The sequence below is a fragment of the Brassica rapa genome, chromosome A05 (genome assembly GCF_000309985.2).
Source record: "Brassica rapa cultivar Chiifu-401-42 chromosome A05, CAAS_Brap_v3.01, whole genome shotgun sequence".
NCBI lineage: Eukaryota > Viridiplantae > Streptophyta > Magnoliopsida > Brassicales > Brassicaceae > Brassica > Brassica rapa.
Genome location: NC_024799.2, coordinates 25,504,822 through 25,524,606, shown reverse-complemented (window position 1 = coordinate 25,524,606; position 19,785 = coordinate 25,504,822). Strand labels below are relative to the sequence as shown.

Below are 19,785 nucleotides of genomic sequence, written 5' to 3'. Positions count from 1 at the left end.
ACCATACGATGTGCAAAAACACTTACTAATGTTGAAACCATATCTATCGTTAACTCTACTATGTACATGTTACCAATCAAAGCCAATAAAATCTAAGTTAGTTGCAGCGGTTATTTAGTTAATAAAAAAATTATTACAATAAAAGCGCATACTTGTCACCAGTTAAAACTAATAAAATCTAAGTTAGATTGCGGCGATTACTTAGTTAATAAAAAAATTATTACAACAAAAAACGTCAACTCTACTACGTGTGACCAAGTAAAACCAATAAAATCTAAGTTAAATTGATCAGTTAGTTAATCAGAAAATTATCATAACAAAAACATCCAACTCTACTACGTGTCACCAGTTAAAACCAATAAAATCTAAGTTAAATTGCAGCGATCACTTAGTTGATAAGAAGATTATTATAACAAAAATGTCAACTCTACTACGTGTCACCAATTAAAACCAATAAAATCTAAGATAAGTTCTGGCGATTACTTAGTTAATAAGAAAATTATTACCACAAAATTGTCACCAATCATAACCAATAAAAGCTAAGTCAAATTGCTGCACTGCACTACACAGGAGAGAGAGGTTGACTGCGACAGACAATGGCCGTTCCAAGGGAAGTCAATGTGATGGAACAAAACAATGTTGACTGTGATATTGCTGCTGAATACGAGTTTTACTCGCATCTCGGTGCCTTAGCCGACGCAGCTGAGTTCGGTGACGTCGTCGCCTTGGGCACAGCCATTGGTATTTCCTTTCTTCTTCGTTGTCGTTCTCCCTAATGTGTATCCTCATTCCTCTCTATCTTTGAGTGACTTGTTGCATTGAGTCTGTGAGGGAGATCTATTAATCTGTCTTTGAACTTTTGATAGACACTATGCATGGGCTTACTGACGAGCCACTTAAGAATAGTGACACGGCACTTCACCTGGCGTGTCTATATGGTAACCTCCCTTGTGTTGAGGTAACCATTGTTCCCTGCTTTGTCATTTCTACTGAACCTTGATGATGTATTTGTACACTACTCATTGAGTATTATTTACTGCAGCTTCTCCTGGAAAGAGGAGCTGATATGGAGGTTACAGATTTATATAGAGCAACTCCTCTACATAATGCTTGTGATGGGGGTAAAGTTGTTCATGGCCCCTTGTATTTCTTTCTCATGGTCACGTTCTATTGCTCATTGTTTTTTTTTTTGAACTTGGGGGCGAATAGGATACTTAGACATAGTAGAGTTTCTTTTAAGCCGAGCTAGTTGTCCTGAATGTGCAAAGAGAATGATTGAAACAATCGACCTACAAGGTGACACTGTACGTATTCTTCCATCTTCAAATGACTCTAACTTTTCTCCATCTCTATTAACTATGGACTAATGACAGAGTGTTTCTTGTTAATAGCCTCTGCATAATGCAGCGAGATATGAGTATGTCGATGTGATTAGGCTTTTGCTAAGTTCAGGGGCTTCACCAACGACTAAAAACTCCAGCGGGCAGGTAATATTTGAAAATATTTTTTCTTCACTTTTAGACTTCCAATTTTTTTGATTAGTGATTATAGCAAGGTTGTGATTATGCAGACACCAGGTGATTTAGCTGGTATAAACAGTGAGGCTAGGAGGATCCTCGAAGTTGCGGTTGGCAACTCATCAATCTCCTAGTGATCTGCAATCTGCAAAATTCTTAGGCCTGTGAAGTTGGACCTTATCTTCTTCTTTTTTTTATCTTATTATTGACTATTTCTATACAAAGGATTATACTCTTTTTTTTTTTTAATTTGAAACTACAAAGGATTATAATCTTTATACCAATGAATTATGAACATCATGTCGGTTTCAGTTTAAGAAGATTGTTATCAGATTAATAGATTTGAATGTGTTCTCTCGTTAGCCTTTATATAATAAAGGTGAACAGGACCTTTCTGATCGAGTTGCAAGACTCTGCTGCATGCATATAGAGCAAAGCAATGGTTAAAAGCCAAAAACTAAGCAAGACAAAGTAGTAACTAGATCGTGGCTCTCATGCATAGTTTTTTTTTTTTTTGAACTTTTCATGCATAGTTCTTATTCGTCTAAATTCAAACCCCTAAAATTAGATTGAATATATAAATTGAAAACAAACCATAAGATCTTTTTTTTTTGTCACTATACAACAACATTCATTAAGAGCAAAATTAAACGAATAATAAGTTAGTGGGTTAAAAAGTGAAGAATTCAGAAATAAAGACCCCCAAACATAAAAATAATAAAAATAAAAATATGAACCACCAATTAGAAAAGCAGCTTTCGACTTCATCGTAGCGCAACAGCACTTAAAAGAGACTCAATCTCTCTGCTTTCGCTGTCTCCTTTTTGGCTGTCTCCAGCAAACACTCTTTTCTTTCTCCGGTGAGAAGAGTTTTTTTCCGGGGAAAGTCAGCAGAGCTTAGTTTTAGTTTCTGTAAGAGGAAGAGGATAAATAAGTAACTTCTCCAATGGCGGCTGCGCCGGGAAGAGCTCGTTCAGACTATGATTACCTCGTCAAGCTCCTCCTCATCGGCGATAGCGGTAACTCTAACTTCTTCACTCTGAGTAAACACAAGAGATTCACTAACTGTTTGGTTTTTTATCTGAGAACCTTCTTGTTTTTTGCGATCTGAGTTTGCAGTTAAATGTCTTAACTTGATGATAGTAGTTTAATAAAGTTTTTTTTTTTTTGAAAAAAGTAGTTTAATAAAGTTGTAGACTTTATCATTTCTCTATGTCAATTTATAGTTTTTGTGCTAATTAATGTATATGTGTGTGTGTTGTATAACGCAGGTGTGGGGAAAAGTTGTTTGCTACTGCGTTTCTCTGATGATACTTTCACTACAAGTTTCATTACCACCATTGGGTTTGTCTTTCTTCATTTAATTTAAGCTGTTTTCTTCTCTGTTTGGTCTTGAAGATTGTTGACAAACCTTTGTCTGAATTCCTTTTTTACTTCTCCAGAATCGATTTCAAGATAAGAACAGTTGAACTTGATGGGAAGCGTATCAAATTGCAGATATGGGACACTGCTGGACAAGAACGTTTTCGAACTATAACCACAGGTAACAAGTGGTTTATGCTTAGAATGCAACTATCTTCAAAGAAGCTCGATCATTTTTATGAATCTGTTGATTTTTCTGTAGATGCTATACTCTTAGAAGATTAATTTTACTTGTTACTTGTTAACGTTTATTTCTCATTTGTTTGAAAGTTTTTTGTTCTTTTTTTTTTCTCTTGCAGCTTATTACAGAGGAGCAATGGGTATATTACTCGTCTATGATGTAACAGACGAGTCATCCTTCAACAGTATGTCTCTAGCTATTCTTTGTGTGTGGAACAATATTATAAAGACATTTGTTGGAACTAATACAAAATTGTTTCTCTAGATATTAGGAACTGGATGAAGAATATTGAGCAACATGCTTCAGATAGCGTCAACAGAATATTGGTTGGCAACAAAGCTGATATGGACGAAAGCAAAAGGGTATAATGTTGAGCATGTCTTCCTTTACATTTAGTAGTATACTAATGCTTGCACCTTCTTCTTCTACAGGCCATCCCAACATCAAAGGGACAAGCTCTGGCTGATGAGTATGGAATCAAGTTCTTCGAGACGGTGAGCTTGGAAAATATATATAACATGCTTTGTCTTTCCTCGTTCATTTCTTTATTTTATTGAACTGTGTGTTTGGAAACTGTTGCAGAGTGCAAAAACAAACCTGAATGTGGAGCAGGTTTTCATGTCTATCGCTAAAGACATCAAACAAAGACTCACAGAAAGCGACACAAAAGCTGAGGTAAAGAAACACATTTAACCATATGAAACTGACTATATATATATATATATATATATATTACTGAGGAAAATGTTCTGCTGTCTTTGTTGCGTTGCAGCCACAAGGAATCAAGATCAAAAAACAAGAATCTAGCAAAGCCTCATCGTCTTCTACAACTGAGAAATCAGCTTGCTGCAGTTATGTTTAGAAGAAGTTCCATTGACCGGTTTCTAGTCTATTGTATTCTCATCAATCTTCTCCGTATCATTCAGAGATCTTATTGTTATTCTTACTTAGAACAAGTAGAAGAGAGGCTTTCATTGATGGGCTGTAATCTTATGTTTATGTTGTTATCTCCATTGCGTAACGCTGGGAATGGTAGACAATGTTTTAGGTGTTCAAAAACCTTGAGTTAATACAACGCAGGTGTTGTGGTGTGTGTAAACTATAAACTAAGGTTTGACGGTTCGAAATAAGATATTTATAGTGAGGTTATTAACTTATTATTACACAATCTCAGTTCGAGGCAAAAAGAACAATCTAATGAACTGATAGATTTACAAGGCAAGCTTCATCTTCTTGATAAATTTACACACAAAAGAGCCTAGGCGGGTTCTCGATCAATGACCTCACGAGCAGCACCGGCTTTGATGAGTTCTGCAGTCAGGTTTTCTCTTCAGAGAGTTTGATCCTTCTTGCAAAAGACTAGGTACCTCCATTATCTGTTTCATTTTCACACCTGATTCACTTTCCAGACCAGTATAAAAGTGAAAAGAGATATCACCAAGATTTGATTCCTTACCTTGAGAGCAAGCTCTTCAAAGCACTGCTTAACGTTTTCTCGGGTTCTTGCGCTACATTCATGAAACAAAAACTTGAGTTCTTTCGCTAGAGCCGTTCCTTCTTCTCGGCTTACCCTTCTCTCAGATTCCTGTAAGGACAACTGTCAGGTGAAAACCAAGTTCAGGTTGATTTGATTACAAGTACTACTACTCACTATGTCGACTTTGTTGCCAACGAGCATCTTAATGCAGTCATGGTTAGTCGAGTAGAGCTCAATCTCTTTGGCCCAAACATCTGCTAAGTTCAGAAACGTCTCTCTTTTCGTCACATCATAAACTGCATCATCCATCACCAAGAATTAAAGTATTTATACATTCTTAGGAAGTTTTTTACCGACACAGTTCTAATGTTTATATAATTTACCAAGAATGATTCCTTGGGAGCCTCTGAAGTAAGAACTAGTCAATGTTCTGAACTTCTCTTGTCCAGCTAACAAACCAAGAAACCACATTGACCATAAGTTTTTGGTGGTACCTTAACTACACTTTTGAATCTCTCATATAAGTAAGATTTTTAGCTTACCTGTGTCCCAGATTGTAAGCTTTACTCTTTTCCCTCTTACTTTCAGCTGTTTGATCTTAAAATCAACACCTACAATGTTATAACGTTCAGACCAATGCCAGACGAATAGGAAACAAGAAAAGAAAGCTTTGACAAAACTTCTCAGACAGATTTGATGAGACTCCAATAGGAACAGAAACAAGTCTCAACCAGCAAGTGTCTAGTCAAATATAGATCAAAAGAAAAGCAAACAAAAGATCTAACACCAATAACCTTTTGATAAATTCAAGCTACTTCCCACTTATGGAAACCACTAAGCCTAAACAAATGCCTTAGCTTCAAGTCTCAATATGTAATTTTACAAGACAAGGTCACAGCAAGAAATGAGTCAAGTCAAGCAGTATTGACTTCATTTGAAGTTTGACCAGTTAAGATTCTAGCTCTCTGACAAACTAGAAAACAATAGTTTTTTTTCAGCTCATTTTCCTTAGGGATCAAACAGAAAGTTTAAGTAGATTACCGATGGTGGGAGCAAGATCTTGGACAGAGCTGGAAATGAAACTGAGAAGCAAGCTACTTTTACCAACACCAGAATCTCCAATCAACAAGATCTTGAAAGACAGATCATATCCACTTGTTCCAGAAGAAGATCCCATTTTTCTCTCTCTCTGCACTGATCTCAACTCTAAAACTCTCCTTTTGTTTTTTTTTTCTTTTGTCGATCTAATAATACTGTAGAAATACAACAAACGGAACCCAACCGACAAAAAACTCAGGAGAGATCAAATCAAATCAGACCAAACCCTACTACTTCACAAACAAACAAAAAAAACTAAATTTTTGACTTCTTTCAGTGTATAGTAATGAACAGATGCTTCTTTGTTTATATCAACATCTCTCTCGTAAAAGGAGAAAACTTTGAATCAAAATGATTCATATAATTTAAGAAAGTAAGAAACTTTATTCTTTACAGAAAGCAAAAACAAAAATTGCAAAACGTCTATGAAAAAGTGAACAACATACAATGATAACGTCAATTTATCCGACATTTTGCTTCACGACACGTATCTTTGTTTCTGTTTCAACTTTTCTTCCAAAGTCCGTCATGTGTCCACGTGTCTATTGCGTTTGGTAACGGTTGCGATTACGTTTTGCGGTTGAGAAAAAGAAAAAAAAAAACTGTTTCCTTACTTAACTTCCCTCTCTTCAAGGTCTGTTTTACAGAATACTTACAAAACAAAAACATTAAACTGTACTCTCTTTTTTTTCTCTTTATGCGTTGTTCTGAGGAAACACCTTCTCGATGAAGTCAAGAAAACGCTGGGAGTAGTAAGTAGGATCAACGGCTGAGATCGATTTAGAATCAAAGTGAAGAGACTTGTAAGCATGCTCTATCTTCTTGGTCATGTTGTACTCTTGTAAGATATCTATAATGCCTAGATAAAGCACGACGTCGCAGCAATCGTGTAGAATCTGTCTGTCTTTCTCTTCTGTTCCCGGTATCAGCTCTGCTCTTGCCGGCATGTTCACTCCTTGCTGTATCTGCAGCCTATGCATTTCAAGAGATTATGATGAATCATAGTTTCCTCATTTGCCAATGAGTTGAGAGTTAGTTAGTTGGTTGGTTTGAAGACCATGATTAACCTCAGTCTCTTAACTGGACTTCTTAGCTTCGGCTAAGAGACTTCTTAGTTTTTCTTAGATTTTAATAAAGAAAAACTAAGAACCGTCTCTTAAATAAGAGATATAAGAGTCGTTTTCTAGCCGAAAAGTGTAAAAAAATAAAGAAGTAAAATCATGAGTTAAGAACCCCGGTCTCTTACCTGGCTGTTCCAGGAAGAAGGAGGTCGACTTCTTCATCTCCCACAGCGGATGCTCGTAATCTGCTGCCTCTGATGTGAGGACCAGTTACAACATTATCACTCCCTCCAGGAACAAGAACTAGTCCCTGGTGGTAAGATAACATGTCGTCCTCGATTGTATCTGTTTCATCATCATTTATCATCATCATTAGAATGAGATTCTATAATAATAATAATAAGCTTTAAGATATGAGAATCTCACCATCTTCAGCTACACTCTCTAACGCATCAGCTGTTATACTTCGAGAACGGACCAACTGGGTCCTTAAGTGCTCTGGAGCTCGGTGATGCACACCGAGCAAAAGGCTGTAATCCATTATGTTCTGTTCTACCAAGAACTTGCTATCGATCTCTAGTTGCCTGTTTACATACACCAGCAGTGAAAGAAGTTTAAAACGTTGAATTGAAAAATGCATATAGTTCTGGAGAGAGTAGTACTTTAGTAAACCCTCTCGCCAAGAAGGTTCCAAGAAGAAGCTGTAGTTCAGATCCAAATCTTTAAGTATCGTGTTCTCGTCTATCTCCACTTTGTCTGCAGAGCGTCCCAACTTCGAACCTTTAAGGTCAAATCTCCGGTGGATTCTTAGATCTGTAAAGAACATGTTACCCATCACCACAAAGCGGAACTGCAATGCAAGAGAGAGATATTTGAAGTTAGTAACAATCTCAAAGCTAATGATATAGTACAAGAGGGATGCATCAGTACCTTTTGTCCACTTGATGGTTTGATTCTGTGAAGGCCAAAGAACTTAGTAATGAGGGTGTTCTCATACGTCTTCACATGATGATGGTAATATGGAAGCATCCTCAGGAGAACCTACACATGAAGGATTTGATTTATACTCCATACATCACACACAAGCTCAAACCAGCACTACACAATTGCATAAGTGGTGACAAACCTTGACTTCAGATTTCCTGAGTGTTTTAATCATGAACCTATCATCCTGAGACAAGAAGAAGACACTCCCGCTCTTCCCTGGAGAAGAAAGTTCCCTTAAGGTATCATTTCCACAAATGGACATCATGTAATCAGCTGCATCCATCTTGAACATCTCCCTCAAGTTCCTACAAGGTTTAGAATGAATGTAAAACACCAATGAGACACAAAGCTTTTGAGTATCCATAGAAACTAACCTGAATACCATAGGGCAATAGTCTTTCCATTTGAAATCTTCAGAGTGGTGAGGAGGCGTCATGGCGGAGCCAGCTCGAGGAAAACTCATCCAAAAGCTAGCCCGAGGTCCAAAGTCTGCTGTCCTCACTTCTCTCCTTTGTATAGGCGTTATTTTCCCCACTGTGTACCTAAACGTTTGAACTAGTTTTAGTAACACAATACTAGGCTAAGCTTATCTCACAAAAACAGATTATCTCACAGGACATTTGGTTCAGGTAGTTCGGTTTCCGGTTAGTTCGGTTCAACGTATATCTTACTAAATTAAACTCAAAATAAAATTCGGTTTGGTTAGGTGTTCGGCCTCCAAAGTTTTTGATTTCGGTTATATTTTGGTTTAACTTTGTTTAAGTTTCGGATAAGCTCAGTTAAATGCGTTTAGTTCGGTTTGAAACTTGGTAGTTTGGTGCGGGTTTTCTGGCATGGTTTGGTTATAGTTTTCTCTTTTTTAACCGAAGTAACCGATTGCCAAATCGAACCAAACCAAAAACTGAACTTTTAGAAAAAAAAACCTACTGAATTGAACCAAACTAACCAAAAATTTTGGTTCGGTTTGGTTTAAAATCTCAGCCCTATAGGACACAGGACTAGAAGGAGCAAGCACATACCTGATTCCAAGCTGCAAATTGAGCATCAAATCATAACTCCTATGACCTTTGATAACAACTTCCCCAGGCTTCTTAGCTTCTTTAAAAAGCCTCTTATGTTTCCTCTTAGCTCTTTTCGAAGTAGGCGAAAACCTGTTGTCTACCACCACACGCTCACTGATCAGCACACCTTGCATATACTCCCGCTCCAAGATCGGTCTGTTCGCACTATACTCCTCAGTACCGCTTCCCCTCTCCAAATCCGAGTAATCATGCCCAATCACTTTCTCAATACTCACTTCAAGACTCCACCTCCTCTCCAAAGAAACCCTCCCGTTGCGTGACTGCTCCAAGTTAATCAAACTCCCTTTCGATAACTTGTTGTTACCACCACCACCGACTCTAAGACTCTCCATATTAACCGAAGAAGCTGCAGCAACTTGGCTCTGCCTCCTCAGATCAGGCAACACCCCTCTTTTCCTAAGAGCGTTGAGATAAAACTCCTGCACGGCGGGAACTCTAGTCCCCGCCGAGTAAAAAGATCCTTTCCCATCTTTCAAACCACGCGTCCACGTCCCTACGTAGCAACCACCGTCCCTCCACGTGTACACACCGAACCCATGCATCATCCCATTCAACCAGCTTCCTTCATAAGAGTCCCCAGTGATCCAAGTCAACGTCCCTTTCCCAGACATCTTCCCACCTTTCATATCCCCAAGATAGACATTCCCATTACCCCAAGTGTACTTCCCTGGCCCTTCTCCCAAACCCTGAATCCAAGAGCCTTCGAAGACGTCACCGTTAGGGTAAACTTGGTACCCGAGCCCGTGTTTGAGATTCAGCCGCCACCTTCCTTTATACGTTAAGTTATTAGCGTCCGTGTACGTCCCTGTACCGTGCATGTAGCCACCTGAGAACTCGCCTTCGTAGCACGCGCCCGAAGCCCATCTCATCTTCCCGTTGCCGTGTCTCATCCCGCGTCTCCATTCGCCGACGTAAACGCTACCGTCTGACCACGCGTACTTCCCTGAGCCCTCGGGGACGTTTCCGAGGAGAGTGCCGTCGTAGGACTCGCCGTTGGGGAGGGAGAGCTCCCTGTTTCTGAACCTAGCGTCCTCGGAAGGTTCGGAGGTGGTCTCTCCGTTGGTTAGAGCGGAGAGGATCTCTTTCTTGGTGAGTGCATCAACGGATTTGGTTCTTTCTGCGAATGCAACTTGTCCTCCTCCTCCCACTTCAAGGGAAGACATGTAATGAATCTAAAGCACACAAACTGATTGAGAGCGGAAGCTTAGGTAACAAGAAACTGTAGTTCGATCTTGGTGATACACTCGTCCAGTATCTTTAGTGCATCACAAACGCTCAGAGCAAGAGGCGTTCAAAGCTTTCAAGGAGAATGCTACTTTCAAACAAAACATGAATTATAGAATGTGGTCTCAGCTAGTGCACTCCGTGGAGAAAGAAGCAGATGTGAGAATCAGGTTCCAGGTCACGATGTGTGAATCTAGAATCAGAATCAAAAGAAAAGGAAATTAAACAAACTTTTCATGAATAAAAATACTAATGAGGAAAACATGTAGATATGGTCACAAAAGCAAATACTTGCTCAAATCTCTGTCAGATAAGAAAACTAAGACACGCATCTAGTTCTTGGTCCCACTTGAAAGAACCAAAGAACTCATTCAATTTCACAAAGAGAGGTAGAGAATGAAGGGAGGAGTAAACAAAAACTACTATTTGTTTTTCTCAAAAAAGAAAGCCGTTAAAGGGAAGAAGAAGAAGAATTTACAATCATAAAGTCTTTTTTATTTATAACAATTTTGCAATCCTTTTTGAATTCTGATTAAAGAAGAGATTCCTCACCACGTCTCCAAAAAAAGGCAGAGTATGACAAAATTTACCGAACAAAAAGTTTAGAGAGAATCTTACTTTCTGGGGACTGATCAAAGGAATCCAAAATGTTCATCAAAACTTTCATAATCTCTCTAATCTAAATTTTGAAATCTCTACACATAAAAAGTTCATGATGAGACTCCTCATAATCTCTACAAACACAATAGCCCATTGTAAACAATAAAAATAAAATTTTGGATTATTAGAATCACAAAAGCAACTCCATTTCAATCATCATCAATGACAAAATGAAAGCATACAAAAATCGAAGATCCAAAGTTTAAAGCTTTCAATCAAACAGAGCAGAGACACACACACACACACAATAAGCGAACCGAACGGACAGAACTTGAACCGGATCCAGAAAACCAAATCCAGACCAACGAAGTAAGAGGTGTACAAACCGTTGGGACAAAACTCAAAGCTGCTCTCTTTCTCTCTGTCTTCTTGGTCTTCTTCAGAGCTTCTTCTGGGGGTCTTTGGGGTCAATCTGTACAAGAGAGACGATTGGACCAAATCCCGAAGCTAAAGCAGTAAGCGCCACAATAACAGCTTTCTTATTACAGAAACTCTTTTTTCCAATAAAAGAAATACCAAAAGACGAATATAACCTTCGTATCACAGGCTGAACCTTTTTTAGCTTTTTTTTTCTTCTGATCTTTGCCTACTTAAAAAAAAAACTAAATTCTTATTCTTACAGTTTAGCCCAGCAGATTGATGTCTTGAATTGCAAGAGTTAGTTATACATTTTATATATCTCAAAGTTGAGATGGGTTTAATAGTTTATCAATTACTAGATCTTTTCGTAGTGGTCTATGGTATTTGTTTATTAACAAATATTTGGTGTATTGTATGAGAAAATAATATTCAACAAAAAAAATTGTTGTGTTTTAGAAGGTAGAGATGTTGACCTGCTTGGCCGGTGAAGGGGGACATTTGTGTTTTTCTTACACTAATCCACGTGCGATCCAATATTTTAAAGTCAATTTCTGCTTACCAATTGAGTTTGAAAAAAAAAGGTTGGAACAATTCAGTTTGAAATAGATAACAAGTTGCTAGTTATAACAAAGAAGCGAAAAATCAGAGTAGTTCTGAAAATTTTAATGGTCATTTTATCATCTAAATCATATATAGTCAAACTGAGACTTGTTGGTGATATATAATGACTACTATATTTTGACCCGCTGCAAATATTTTTTTCATTTCATAAAGTATTTGATATTATTACAACTTTTTAATATATAGTTTCCATTTTAATATAATATATTGTGTAACTCTATAATATTGGTTATATTTTTTATTCGACATTATTAATATATAGTTATTTTTCTAATATATTTTTAAGTTAACTTTTAATACTTACTAATATATTTTGAGTTAGGTACAATAAAATAACAATCTGAAATAATCAAATAGAAAACCTCCTTCAAATTATGTTTTCTCTTTAATTTATACATTTTGCATATAATGCATTTTAAAATTTATATATATATAAGCTAATTTATATTTACATATTGTGTTTAAAAATATACTTTAACATATATCATTTTAGTATTTTACGAGATTTCTAAGTAAAAATATTGTTTTGTTTAAATAATATAACCTTATTATTTTAGTAAATATTATACATAGTAGCATCTATCATATTATTTTAGTAAATTTTATGCATATAGAATACATTTTTGGATGTTATGATATTAAGTTTTTTTATTAAGATTTCAAAATATTAGATTACTTTCATTTTTATAACATATATTTTTTTTTCGTGGTGCATTTGAAAAAGTTACTATTTACTATCTATGATTTTATCTTTTAAAAATTTGAAAAATTATCATTTTTAGTTTTAATATTTTTTTTCAAATTATATATTTTTTCAAGAAAACTTTGGAATATCACACAACTATTTTTGAGTTTCGAAGATTACATGAATTTTGAATATCTTTTACTACACTAATACATTATAATATAAAAATATTTTAATTTTTGATAATATTATCTAACTTTTTTCCAACGGATTTTGTTGTAATAAAAATAAAAAATAAACTTAATATTAAAATTTGATTTGTTATTAATATTTTTAATCAGTTATTAAAATTTCATAGTTTTCTAATAACATATTTTTAAAATAGTATATGAACTAAAGGTTATTATATACTATTATATTTTTGTATATAGACATTTTACACAATATATTGTTGAGAGATTCAAAATAAATAAAAATAGAATATATAGTTGTAGAATATAAAAGTTTAACTTGTGTTAACAAATTTATTTTGTATAAATATATTTTATATTTTATGAAATTTAACTAATTTTAATAATGAGTGATAATTTACTTAAATGAAACAATTTAAAAAAAAAATTTGTTAATTTACCTCTTAAATATATATTTTCATATTTAATGCATAAATCACTTCTACTTTTATATAATATAGAATATAATTATAAAATTTATAAAAGAAATAGTATAGAATTTTTATTTTCTTGTTTTATAAAAAAAAAATTAACACTGATTTATAATAATATTATATTACTAATTACAAAATTAATTAATGTTTTATTTTATAAAATATTTAAATTTTTAGTAAGATTTTGTTAGATTCTTTCTCAACAGATTTTGTTATAATTAAAAAAAAATTCAAATTTATGGTTGGATTATTATTATTGTAAATAATCAAATATTAACTAATTCTGTAAGTGGTCCTACTATGACTTATTAATTGTAGATAAAAATATGACTCTAAATTAATAGGTTAGATTAGCAGTATCACAGGTTGTATAGCAAAGTTTTTGGGATTGAAGCTGTAATCAGTACCAGTCCAACATTTTTAATTTTTTCTTAATGTCTTAGGCTCATTTAAAATTGTATGTCTTTATTATTCGTGTACAATTTTTATTTTGTTTATTTACAACTAAAATGATGATGTCGTAAGCGGTCGGTTTCTTTGTCTATGTTCAGGCTGGCTGTAATTAACCATCCTCAGGCATGGCCCTAGCTCCTTTAAGTATCATGAGAACAAACTCAAGCGTGAGTTGAACGTCACAGGTTATGTGCAGTATGATTAGATTTAGATCGCACATGTTTGTATTTGGCATTATGTCTAAGATCGTATTATGTTTCGGCTTAATTCAAGCCCTTAGTTTAACGTCAATCGTACCTATTATTTAATGATGTTATGGTCATATTTTGGCCATGTCGACTAAACATTAGCATGTATAATTGGGCAAAAACAATAGTAGTTTATATATTTCAATGCGAGAAAACAAGAAAATGTACCAAACAAAAGGACAGAAATAAAGGTAATGATAGTTATTGTAATTATGTGCTATATGATTAACACTTTTACATATCTTTTTCGGTGGATTATTATAATGATGTTGGGATTAGTGATCAGAAAAGTTGATTTATCATTTTTAAAGAGAAGAAAGGGAAACTTCATTACTAACAATACAAAAGTATAATCTCCCATGCTACGTACAAATGTCGCTTAAAAACCAAAAGAATATAAAAAACATTCACCACCCTAAGTCTTAAGAAGCTAAAAAATATATAGCATATATATAATCTGTAAAATAGCTTTCATAATCTCAACTCATATTTTCTCATTTTGTAGTTTTAGATCACCCACAATTAATCTTTGAACATATTATTCCCTAGAACTTAAAATATATTATTCCGCACCATTCGTAGGTTTTCATGTAAAATTAGAAAATAATCGTCGGTTCGATGTAATGTTACGTTCACTAATAGCATTTTGCGGTAAGATCTTTTAAAAAAATTGATTTTATTGCTCCATCCATATATTATATATATTTGCATTTTATAGGTTCTCACAATATCTTTGATTCGTACTATCAACTAATCGTAGATATATATATATCATATATATCATATTTAGTCTTAGAATCAATACATTGCATACATCTAACGATTATCCAAGTACTTAGGTATGCACTATTCTCAAATCAAATTTACAAACCATTTGTTTTTTTAACTTTGATTAAATCCTTCGTTCAAGAAAAAGAGAGATGATAGTCAAATTCCTTCACACAAAGCCACCGTTGCAAGTAGTGGGGTTGGCTACCACTTATTAAAGAAAAAATCCACTACATTGTCGCTTTCTCGTGGTTGTTATTTCCAGCTTCCACCATTACTTTAGTTTATTAACTCTGCGAGACCAAAAACATTCTTCATCAACAATCATTTATTTGATATAATTGTATTTTAAAGAAGGGATATTGTTTGAGAGAATTTATCGAAGGGGAAACCGTTATATATTGTTTGAGAGAATTTAAATGACAAAATTAAATTAAAAGGCTAATTTTGCGTATATTGACTGATAATCTTCTTGCTATAATGCATGTGTCTAGTTTATTCTTTTTGTCATCAACTTAAAAACACATATTCATATAGGCTCTATAAACCACACTGGTACTTCTAGATTCATGTGAACGACAAAAGACGGTTGATTCCTAACATTTCGTGTTAGACTATATGCTGTCAAATCGTGCGCTCGTGCTATATGAATGATCTCTGAGCTGAAGAAACTTTTTATAAAGTCTTGATGTCTTCCAAATAACTTGCAAAATCTAGCTATTCATCTGATTCCAAAATCATCTTCACTAGTTGAGAGCAATCCGTTGCAGACGCATGTTTCGTTTTGATAACACTTATAAAATATTTTATAGGTTGTAGCTGTGAGATATATATCATGTCGAAGAGCACGTAAATATGAGGATGTCGGGGCATATTCACAACGACTATTTATAGGAGAAAGCAACACATTTTATCAAAATATTTGCTCACATATGCTCTCAATTATTTTCTCCAATTCAATAAAATGCACCCGTTGCATATGAAAACAAAGCTCTGGAACTGTTAACTATGTATGACAAAGTCAACGTAATTGGAACAATGATTCAATCTCCACTCCTTTAAAGTACACACTACATTATCATTTCTGGAGAATTTTGATAACTATGATTTAAAGACACTTGTCGAACATGTACTGTTTGGTGCGTGAACAATATCACTCTATGTCCTGATTCGTTGGAAAAGAAAAAAGAGTAATTTTCATTCTAAGTCACTTTAGCACTTTTTATTACAGCATAAGACACTTATTACTCCTAGGGTAGTTTTGAGTAACTTTTACTTCATTTTCCTTAACTAAACGTAACTACAAAAGATTCTAGTTTCTTTTTGTTTTAATTATTTTTATTACAAAAATACTTGTCCTTTTGCTTTACTTTCTTTTTCATTTACTGTAATTTTCTTCTCCACAAAAACCACAGATGTAGTTCAATCTTCTTCTTATCCACTTCGACCAACAAGCACCACCGCAAAGAAAAATCAGAAGTTGACTGGGGAACGTCTTCGTCTCAATCTCAATACAATTTGATGTAGCTCTGCCGCCGGCTCAATCCCCGGATGTGTTTCAATCCATCATCACCGAGTGGTCATTCTCAGCACCGTCGCGTCTCGTCTTCCTCCGCATCTTTAAATCGGTGGTTCGTCAAGCTCTGTCGTGCCTTCCTCCATGACATCTCCTCCTCTCCAACCGCTCCTCCTCTCCAATTGCCAGCGAACCAAACGGAGGGTCGATCCGAATTGTGAGCCTCGAAGGGATCCATTCCCAAACCAAGTTTCATATATTTCCACAACTAGTCCTTTAATTTTCAATTTTTTATAATTTGGCCCTAAAAGTTGCAAATTTGCACAGTTTCTTTTCAATTTGGCTCCACACTTGTAATTGTGTAATACAACTCCTACTTTATGAAGATTACTATGCAAAAGCAATATAATCTAAAATAAAAAGCCAAAACCATGAAATACATTATTATCGTTTAAATATTAGCTATATGTATGAAGATTCCTGAATGTTCATATGTACGTGAACTAATGTACAGAAAATTAGTATCCACATGTACAAGAATACACATGTACACCAATTAAATTGTGCAAGAATTCACATGTACACCTGATAAATTTATTAGATATAGTTGTAATTTACAATATAAAATAGTAAAGGTGTACACATATTTTTTACTCACAACGTTTGACATATATACTATGTGTACACATGTACAATGGCTTTCTCGGCTAGCAACGTCCTCAAGATAGTAGAGAAACACATTCTAACTACGTGTACATATGTACAATGGGTATGATTTACACATTGATCAGTAAAAGTACATGTACACATGTACAATGCAGTAAATTTGTAAAGAAAATTAAACAGACTAGAAGTTTGAGGCATATTGTGAAAGAAGCATGAAACTAGAGGACCAAAGTGCAAAAAGACGATACTCCTCAATTGGTGTTACTCGAACGATCTTTTCACCCGATCTCCGACGACGGTGAACCGGAATAATGTGTACAACACAACATATAAAACAAACCTTTTTAGCTTATTTATTACTTTTTAAAGAACTTTGATCATACTTTTATGGGCCTTCACAGCTAGCCACTTTCTCAAGATAGTAGAGAAACACATTATAGTTACGTGTACACATGTACAATTGGTATGATGTACACATTGATCAATAAAATTACGTGTACACATGTACAATGCGGTAAATTTGTAAAGCAATGATATGGAATGATTTGAATGAGTTATAGTTTTAGATATGGAATGATATGAAATGATTTGAATGAGTTATAGTTTTAGAGTTAATTTATATTATTTTAAGTTTCCCTTACGTGTATATATAGCATTTTTATGGTTTTACCATCTTAATTTAATTTATTTTTAGACAAATTCATTGGCTCCATATTAATAGTTTAAGTGAGAAACAAATTGCAAAATGTGGTCTAGTAGTAAGAAAGAGCCTTTGAGCCATCATATCCATGTTCAAATCTCCATGAGATCATTTTTTTCTCATCAATGGCAAAATCGTAAATACATCATCTTCAACCTCACAATTCGTTTTTTTTTTTCTTCTGTAAAAATGCTACGGCCGTCAATCATGGCTTCGTCTTAAATCTCCAAACTTTGAGTGTATTTCATGTTATTTTGGCATCAAAGTTATAGATCTATTTGGTATTAATTGATTTTAAACATTAACCTCTAAAAATAAGATCTTGGTGAATCTGATTTAGAGGTCTTCAACGTACGGTGACTGAAGAAGAAATCCAGCGGCAGCTGGTTGATATGGCGGAGGTGGCCGGAGATATAATGGATACGAACCTCGACGGTACTGGTGTTGTGATTGGTGGTGGTTGTGGGTTTGGGTTCGACAGTGATTTGGGTCCGGTGGGTTGGGAGGGAGGAAACAGAGGCAAATGTTAAGGATATGAGTGAGGTGGTGGTAATGGTGGTGGTGGGTGTGGTGGTGAATACACGTTTAGTTAGAAGGAAGAAAGGAATAAGGGAAGAGAAAGAAAAATTATATAAATTCAATTTCTTTAGTTAGGTGATTTGTTTAAAGGATGTAACTAAATTAGTTAGAAGAGAAGAGAAAGTTAAGAAAAAGTGTCTCAGGAGTGAAATGTGTCTTAGAGTGTAATATAAAGATGAAATGTGACTTTAAGTGTAAATGTTTCAAGAAAAAAAGTACATACCCGTATAATATATAGTAAAACTAGGGTAAGATCCGCGCCTTGCGCTGGATGAACATTATATATAAAAATTATTTTATGTATTAAATATTTTTACATATTTTGAAATAATAAATATATTTTGAATAATTAAAAGTCAGTAACTATTAAATATATAATTAAATTGGTGTGAACATATAAATCAATTTTATTAATCCAATTTTTTTTTAATATTTGATAGGATATGTAATTAAATTTAAATGATACTAACATACATAGTATATTTTAGTATATTTTTAATATTAATGTCTATTAAATGATGATTTCTACTCATATAGTGTTTTTGATCATTTGTATCTTTTATAGCAAAAGATTTAAATTACTAACAACAAAATTTTCATTGTGAGATTAATAGTTTTAATAATTTATAATTTAAAAAAAATAAGTTGTCAATGTTCGTTCAAAACTTTTACCAAAAAATTGTTCAAAGTAAATTTTAAAACTAAAAGATTTATGTATTTTATATGGTTTATAGTTTAATTTAAAACAATATATATATATATATATCAATATTAATAATTAATTAAATTATACTTTTTACTTATATAATTTTGTAATCATTTCAATGTGAAACTTTTAACAGTTTTAGTAATTTATAATCGTTTTTCAAAATTCAAAATATAACATATATAGAAAAATCTAAATTTTTTATTATATGGTTATTGTGGTTGTTTAATTTATTTAATAGTTTAAAATTAAACAAATATGATAGAATATACACTAATTTTTATCAAATCTTTATTATTCAAAATCATTAATTGTCATATATATACTTTAACCATAGGCAATTCCGTAATTTTATTTAAGGAAATAATGAAATACATTAATAATGAATTTATTGTTAGTTTAATAAAAAAACTTATTATATAATTAGATGCACCAACATATTTCTCTAATGATTTTAAGAATCATCCTAGTGATGACATGTGGCTACAAAAAGAAGTTGTAATGCTTCTCAAATAATATATAGAGGATACGGATGGTAGTCTTGGTAGATTAGAAAAATGTGTTTATGAATCAAGAACAATGTACCAAATTCCATGGCCGATGTGTTATGCATAATGCATTCAATTTATTAAGCGTGTCATTTAAGCATATATAATTTTACAGCAAGTTGGAGTTCTAATCTATTATGGTTTTACAGCAAGTTGGAGTTCTAATCTATTATAATCATAAATTGTAGGTGCGCAATATTAGTCGCAGATATATAAGATGTTTCCTTCTATTATTTTATTTTATATTAACAAACAATTGTTCTAGCATATTGGAGAAAGACAAGTAGTTAGAGGATTTGATCAAATAATTTCTCAATACACGTCAAAGTGACTAGTGCACACAATACACGAGGTCACCACGTAAATCTTTAACATAAACCATGTTGGAACTTCAACTTCCAGCTATTCACTAGAGAACGACGTAATTATAATATAGTGTAAATTCAATTCATATACTATTGTCAATGGGGGGTCTTCTAAAAAGGTGGACGTTTCTTCTCTAGATGCCGACCAAAGTTGTTTCATATATTTACTTGACCTGTAATTATTATAATTAAAAATC

General features: G+C 33.8%; 4 protein-coding genes across 5 annotated transcripts; 2 read left to right on the top strand and 2 right to left on the bottom strand.

Moving 5' to 3' along the window:
- Positions 1–36: 36 nt before the first annotated feature.
- LOC103870508 (ankyrin repeat domain-containing protein 1) lies at positions 37–2,224 on the top strand. The gene is made up of 6 exons (XM_009148640.2): positions 37–741; positions 867–958; positions 1,043–1,121; positions 1,210–1,304; positions 1,392–1,487; positions 1,571–2,224. The coding sequence occupies exons 1-6, from the start codon at positions 597–599 to the stop codon at positions 1,649–1,651; spliced, it is 588 nt and encodes a 195-aa protein (XP_009146888.1). The 5' UTR covers positions 37–596; the 3' UTR covers positions 1,652–2,224.
- Positions 2,151–4,214, top strand: LOC103870504 (ras-related protein RABE1e). Of its 2 annotated transcripts, XM_033292013.1 has the most exons (9): positions 2,151–2,399; positions 2,435–2,536; positions 2,789–2,861; positions 2,960–3,060; positions 3,239–3,304; positions 3,385–3,482; positions 3,552–3,614; positions 3,703–3,795; positions 3,893–4,214. In XM_033292013.1, exons 2-9 carry the CDS (start codon positions 2,464–2,466, stop codon positions 3,980–3,982), a joined length of 657 nt encoding a protein of 218 aa, XP_033147904.1. In that variant the 5' UTR covers positions 2,151–2,399; positions 2,435–2,463; the 3' UTR covers positions 3,983–4,214. The 2 variants fall into 2 exon arrangements, with proteins under 2 accessions (XP_033147904.1, XP_018514684.1); XM_018659168.2 differs by lacking the exon at positions 2,151–2,399 and having other exon boundaries at positions 2,498–2,536; positions 2,789–2,865.
- Positions 4,215–4,240: 26 nt separating this feature from the next.
- On the bottom strand, positions 4,241–6,096 carry LOC103870505 (ras-related protein RABC2b). The gene is made up of 6 exons (XM_009148638.3): positions 5,639–6,096; positions 5,140–5,208; positions 4,981–5,046; positions 4,772–4,893; positions 4,577–4,705; positions 4,241–4,496 (listed from the first exon to the last, which is right to left on the bottom strand). The coding sequence occupies exons 1-6, from the start codon at positions 5,772–5,774 to the stop codon at positions 4,404–4,406; spliced, it is 615 nt and encodes a 204-aa protein (XP_009146886.1). The 5' UTR covers positions 5,775–6,096; the 3' UTR covers positions 4,241–4,403.
- A 192-nt stretch (positions 6,097–6,288) lies between these two features.
- Positions 6,289–11,276, bottom strand: LOC103870506 (phosphatidylinositol 4-phosphate 5-kinase 9). The gene is made up of 9 exons (XM_009148639.3): positions 11,036–11,276; positions 8,763–10,242; positions 8,118–8,285; positions 7,883–8,048; positions 7,687–7,797; positions 7,419–7,606; positions 7,183–7,340; positions 6,942–7,101; positions 6,289–6,667 (listed from the first exon to the last, which is right to left on the bottom strand). The coding sequence occupies exons 2-9, from the start codon at positions 9,986–9,988 to the stop codon at positions 6,391–6,393; spliced, it is 2,454 nt and encodes an 817-aa protein (XP_009146887.1). The 5' UTR covers positions 9,989–10,242; positions 11,036–11,276; the 3' UTR covers positions 6,289–6,390.
- Between the last annotated feature and the right edge of the window lie 8,509 nt (positions 11,277–19,785).

What these genes read in the sequence shown, in the direction of transcription:
- LOC103870508 (XM_009148640.2), top strand. Translation starts at nt 597, where the DNA reads ATGGCCGTTCCAAGGGAAGTCAATGTGATGGAACAAAACAATGTTGAC. An exon ending in ACATAATGCTTGTGATGGGG is followed by an intron (nt 1,122 to 1,209) that starts GTAAAGTTGTTC and finishes GGGGGCGAATAG; the next exon opens with GATACTTAGACATAGTAGAG. An exon ending in CTAAAAACTCCAGCGGGCAG is followed by an intron (nt 1,488 to 1,570) that starts GTAATATTTGAA and finishes GTGATTATGCAG; the next exon opens with ACACCAGGTGATTTAGCTGG.
- LOC103870504 (XM_033292013.1), top strand. Translation starts at nt 2,464, where the DNA reads ATGGCGGCTGCGCCGGGAAGAGCTCGTTCAGACTATGATTACCTCGTC. An exon ending in TTTTCGAACTATAACCACAG is followed by an intron (nt 3,061 to 3,238) that starts GTAACAAGTGGT and finishes TTTCTCTTGCAG; the next exon opens with CTTATTACAGAGGAGCAATG. An exon ending in AGACGAGTCATCCTTCAACA is followed by an intron (nt 3,305 to 3,384) that starts GTATGTCTCTAG and finishes TTGTTTCTCTAG; the next exon opens with ATATTAGGAACTGGATGAAG.
- LOC103870505 (XM_009148638.3), bottom strand. Translation starts at nt 5,774, where the DNA reads ATGGGATCTTCTTCTGGAACAAGTGGATATGATCTGTCTTTCAAGATC. An exon ending in AGATCTTGCTCCCACCATCG is followed by an intron (nt 5,209 to 5,638) that starts GTAATCTACTTA and finishes ATAACATTGTAG; the next exon opens with GTGTTGATTTTAAGATCAAA. An exon ending in TTGGCAACAAAGTCGACATA is followed by an intron (nt 4,706 to 4,771) that starts GTGAGTAGTAGT and finishes TTGTCCTTACAG; the next exon opens with GAATCTGAGAGAAGGGTAAG.
- LOC103870506 (XM_009148639.3), bottom strand. Translation starts at nt 9,988, where the DNA reads ATGTCTTCCCTTGAAGTGGGAGGAGGAGGACAAGTTGCATTCGCAGAA. An exon ending in TATTGCCCTATGGTATTCAG is followed by an intron (nt 8,049 to 8,117) that starts GTTAGTTTCTAT and finishes TAAACCTTGTAG; the next exon opens with GAACTTGAGGGAGATGTTCA. An exon ending in TGGCGAGAGGGTTTACTAAA is followed by an intron (nt 7,341 to 7,418) that starts GTACTACTCTCT and finishes GTATGTAAACAG; the next exon opens with GCAACTAGAGATCGATAGCA.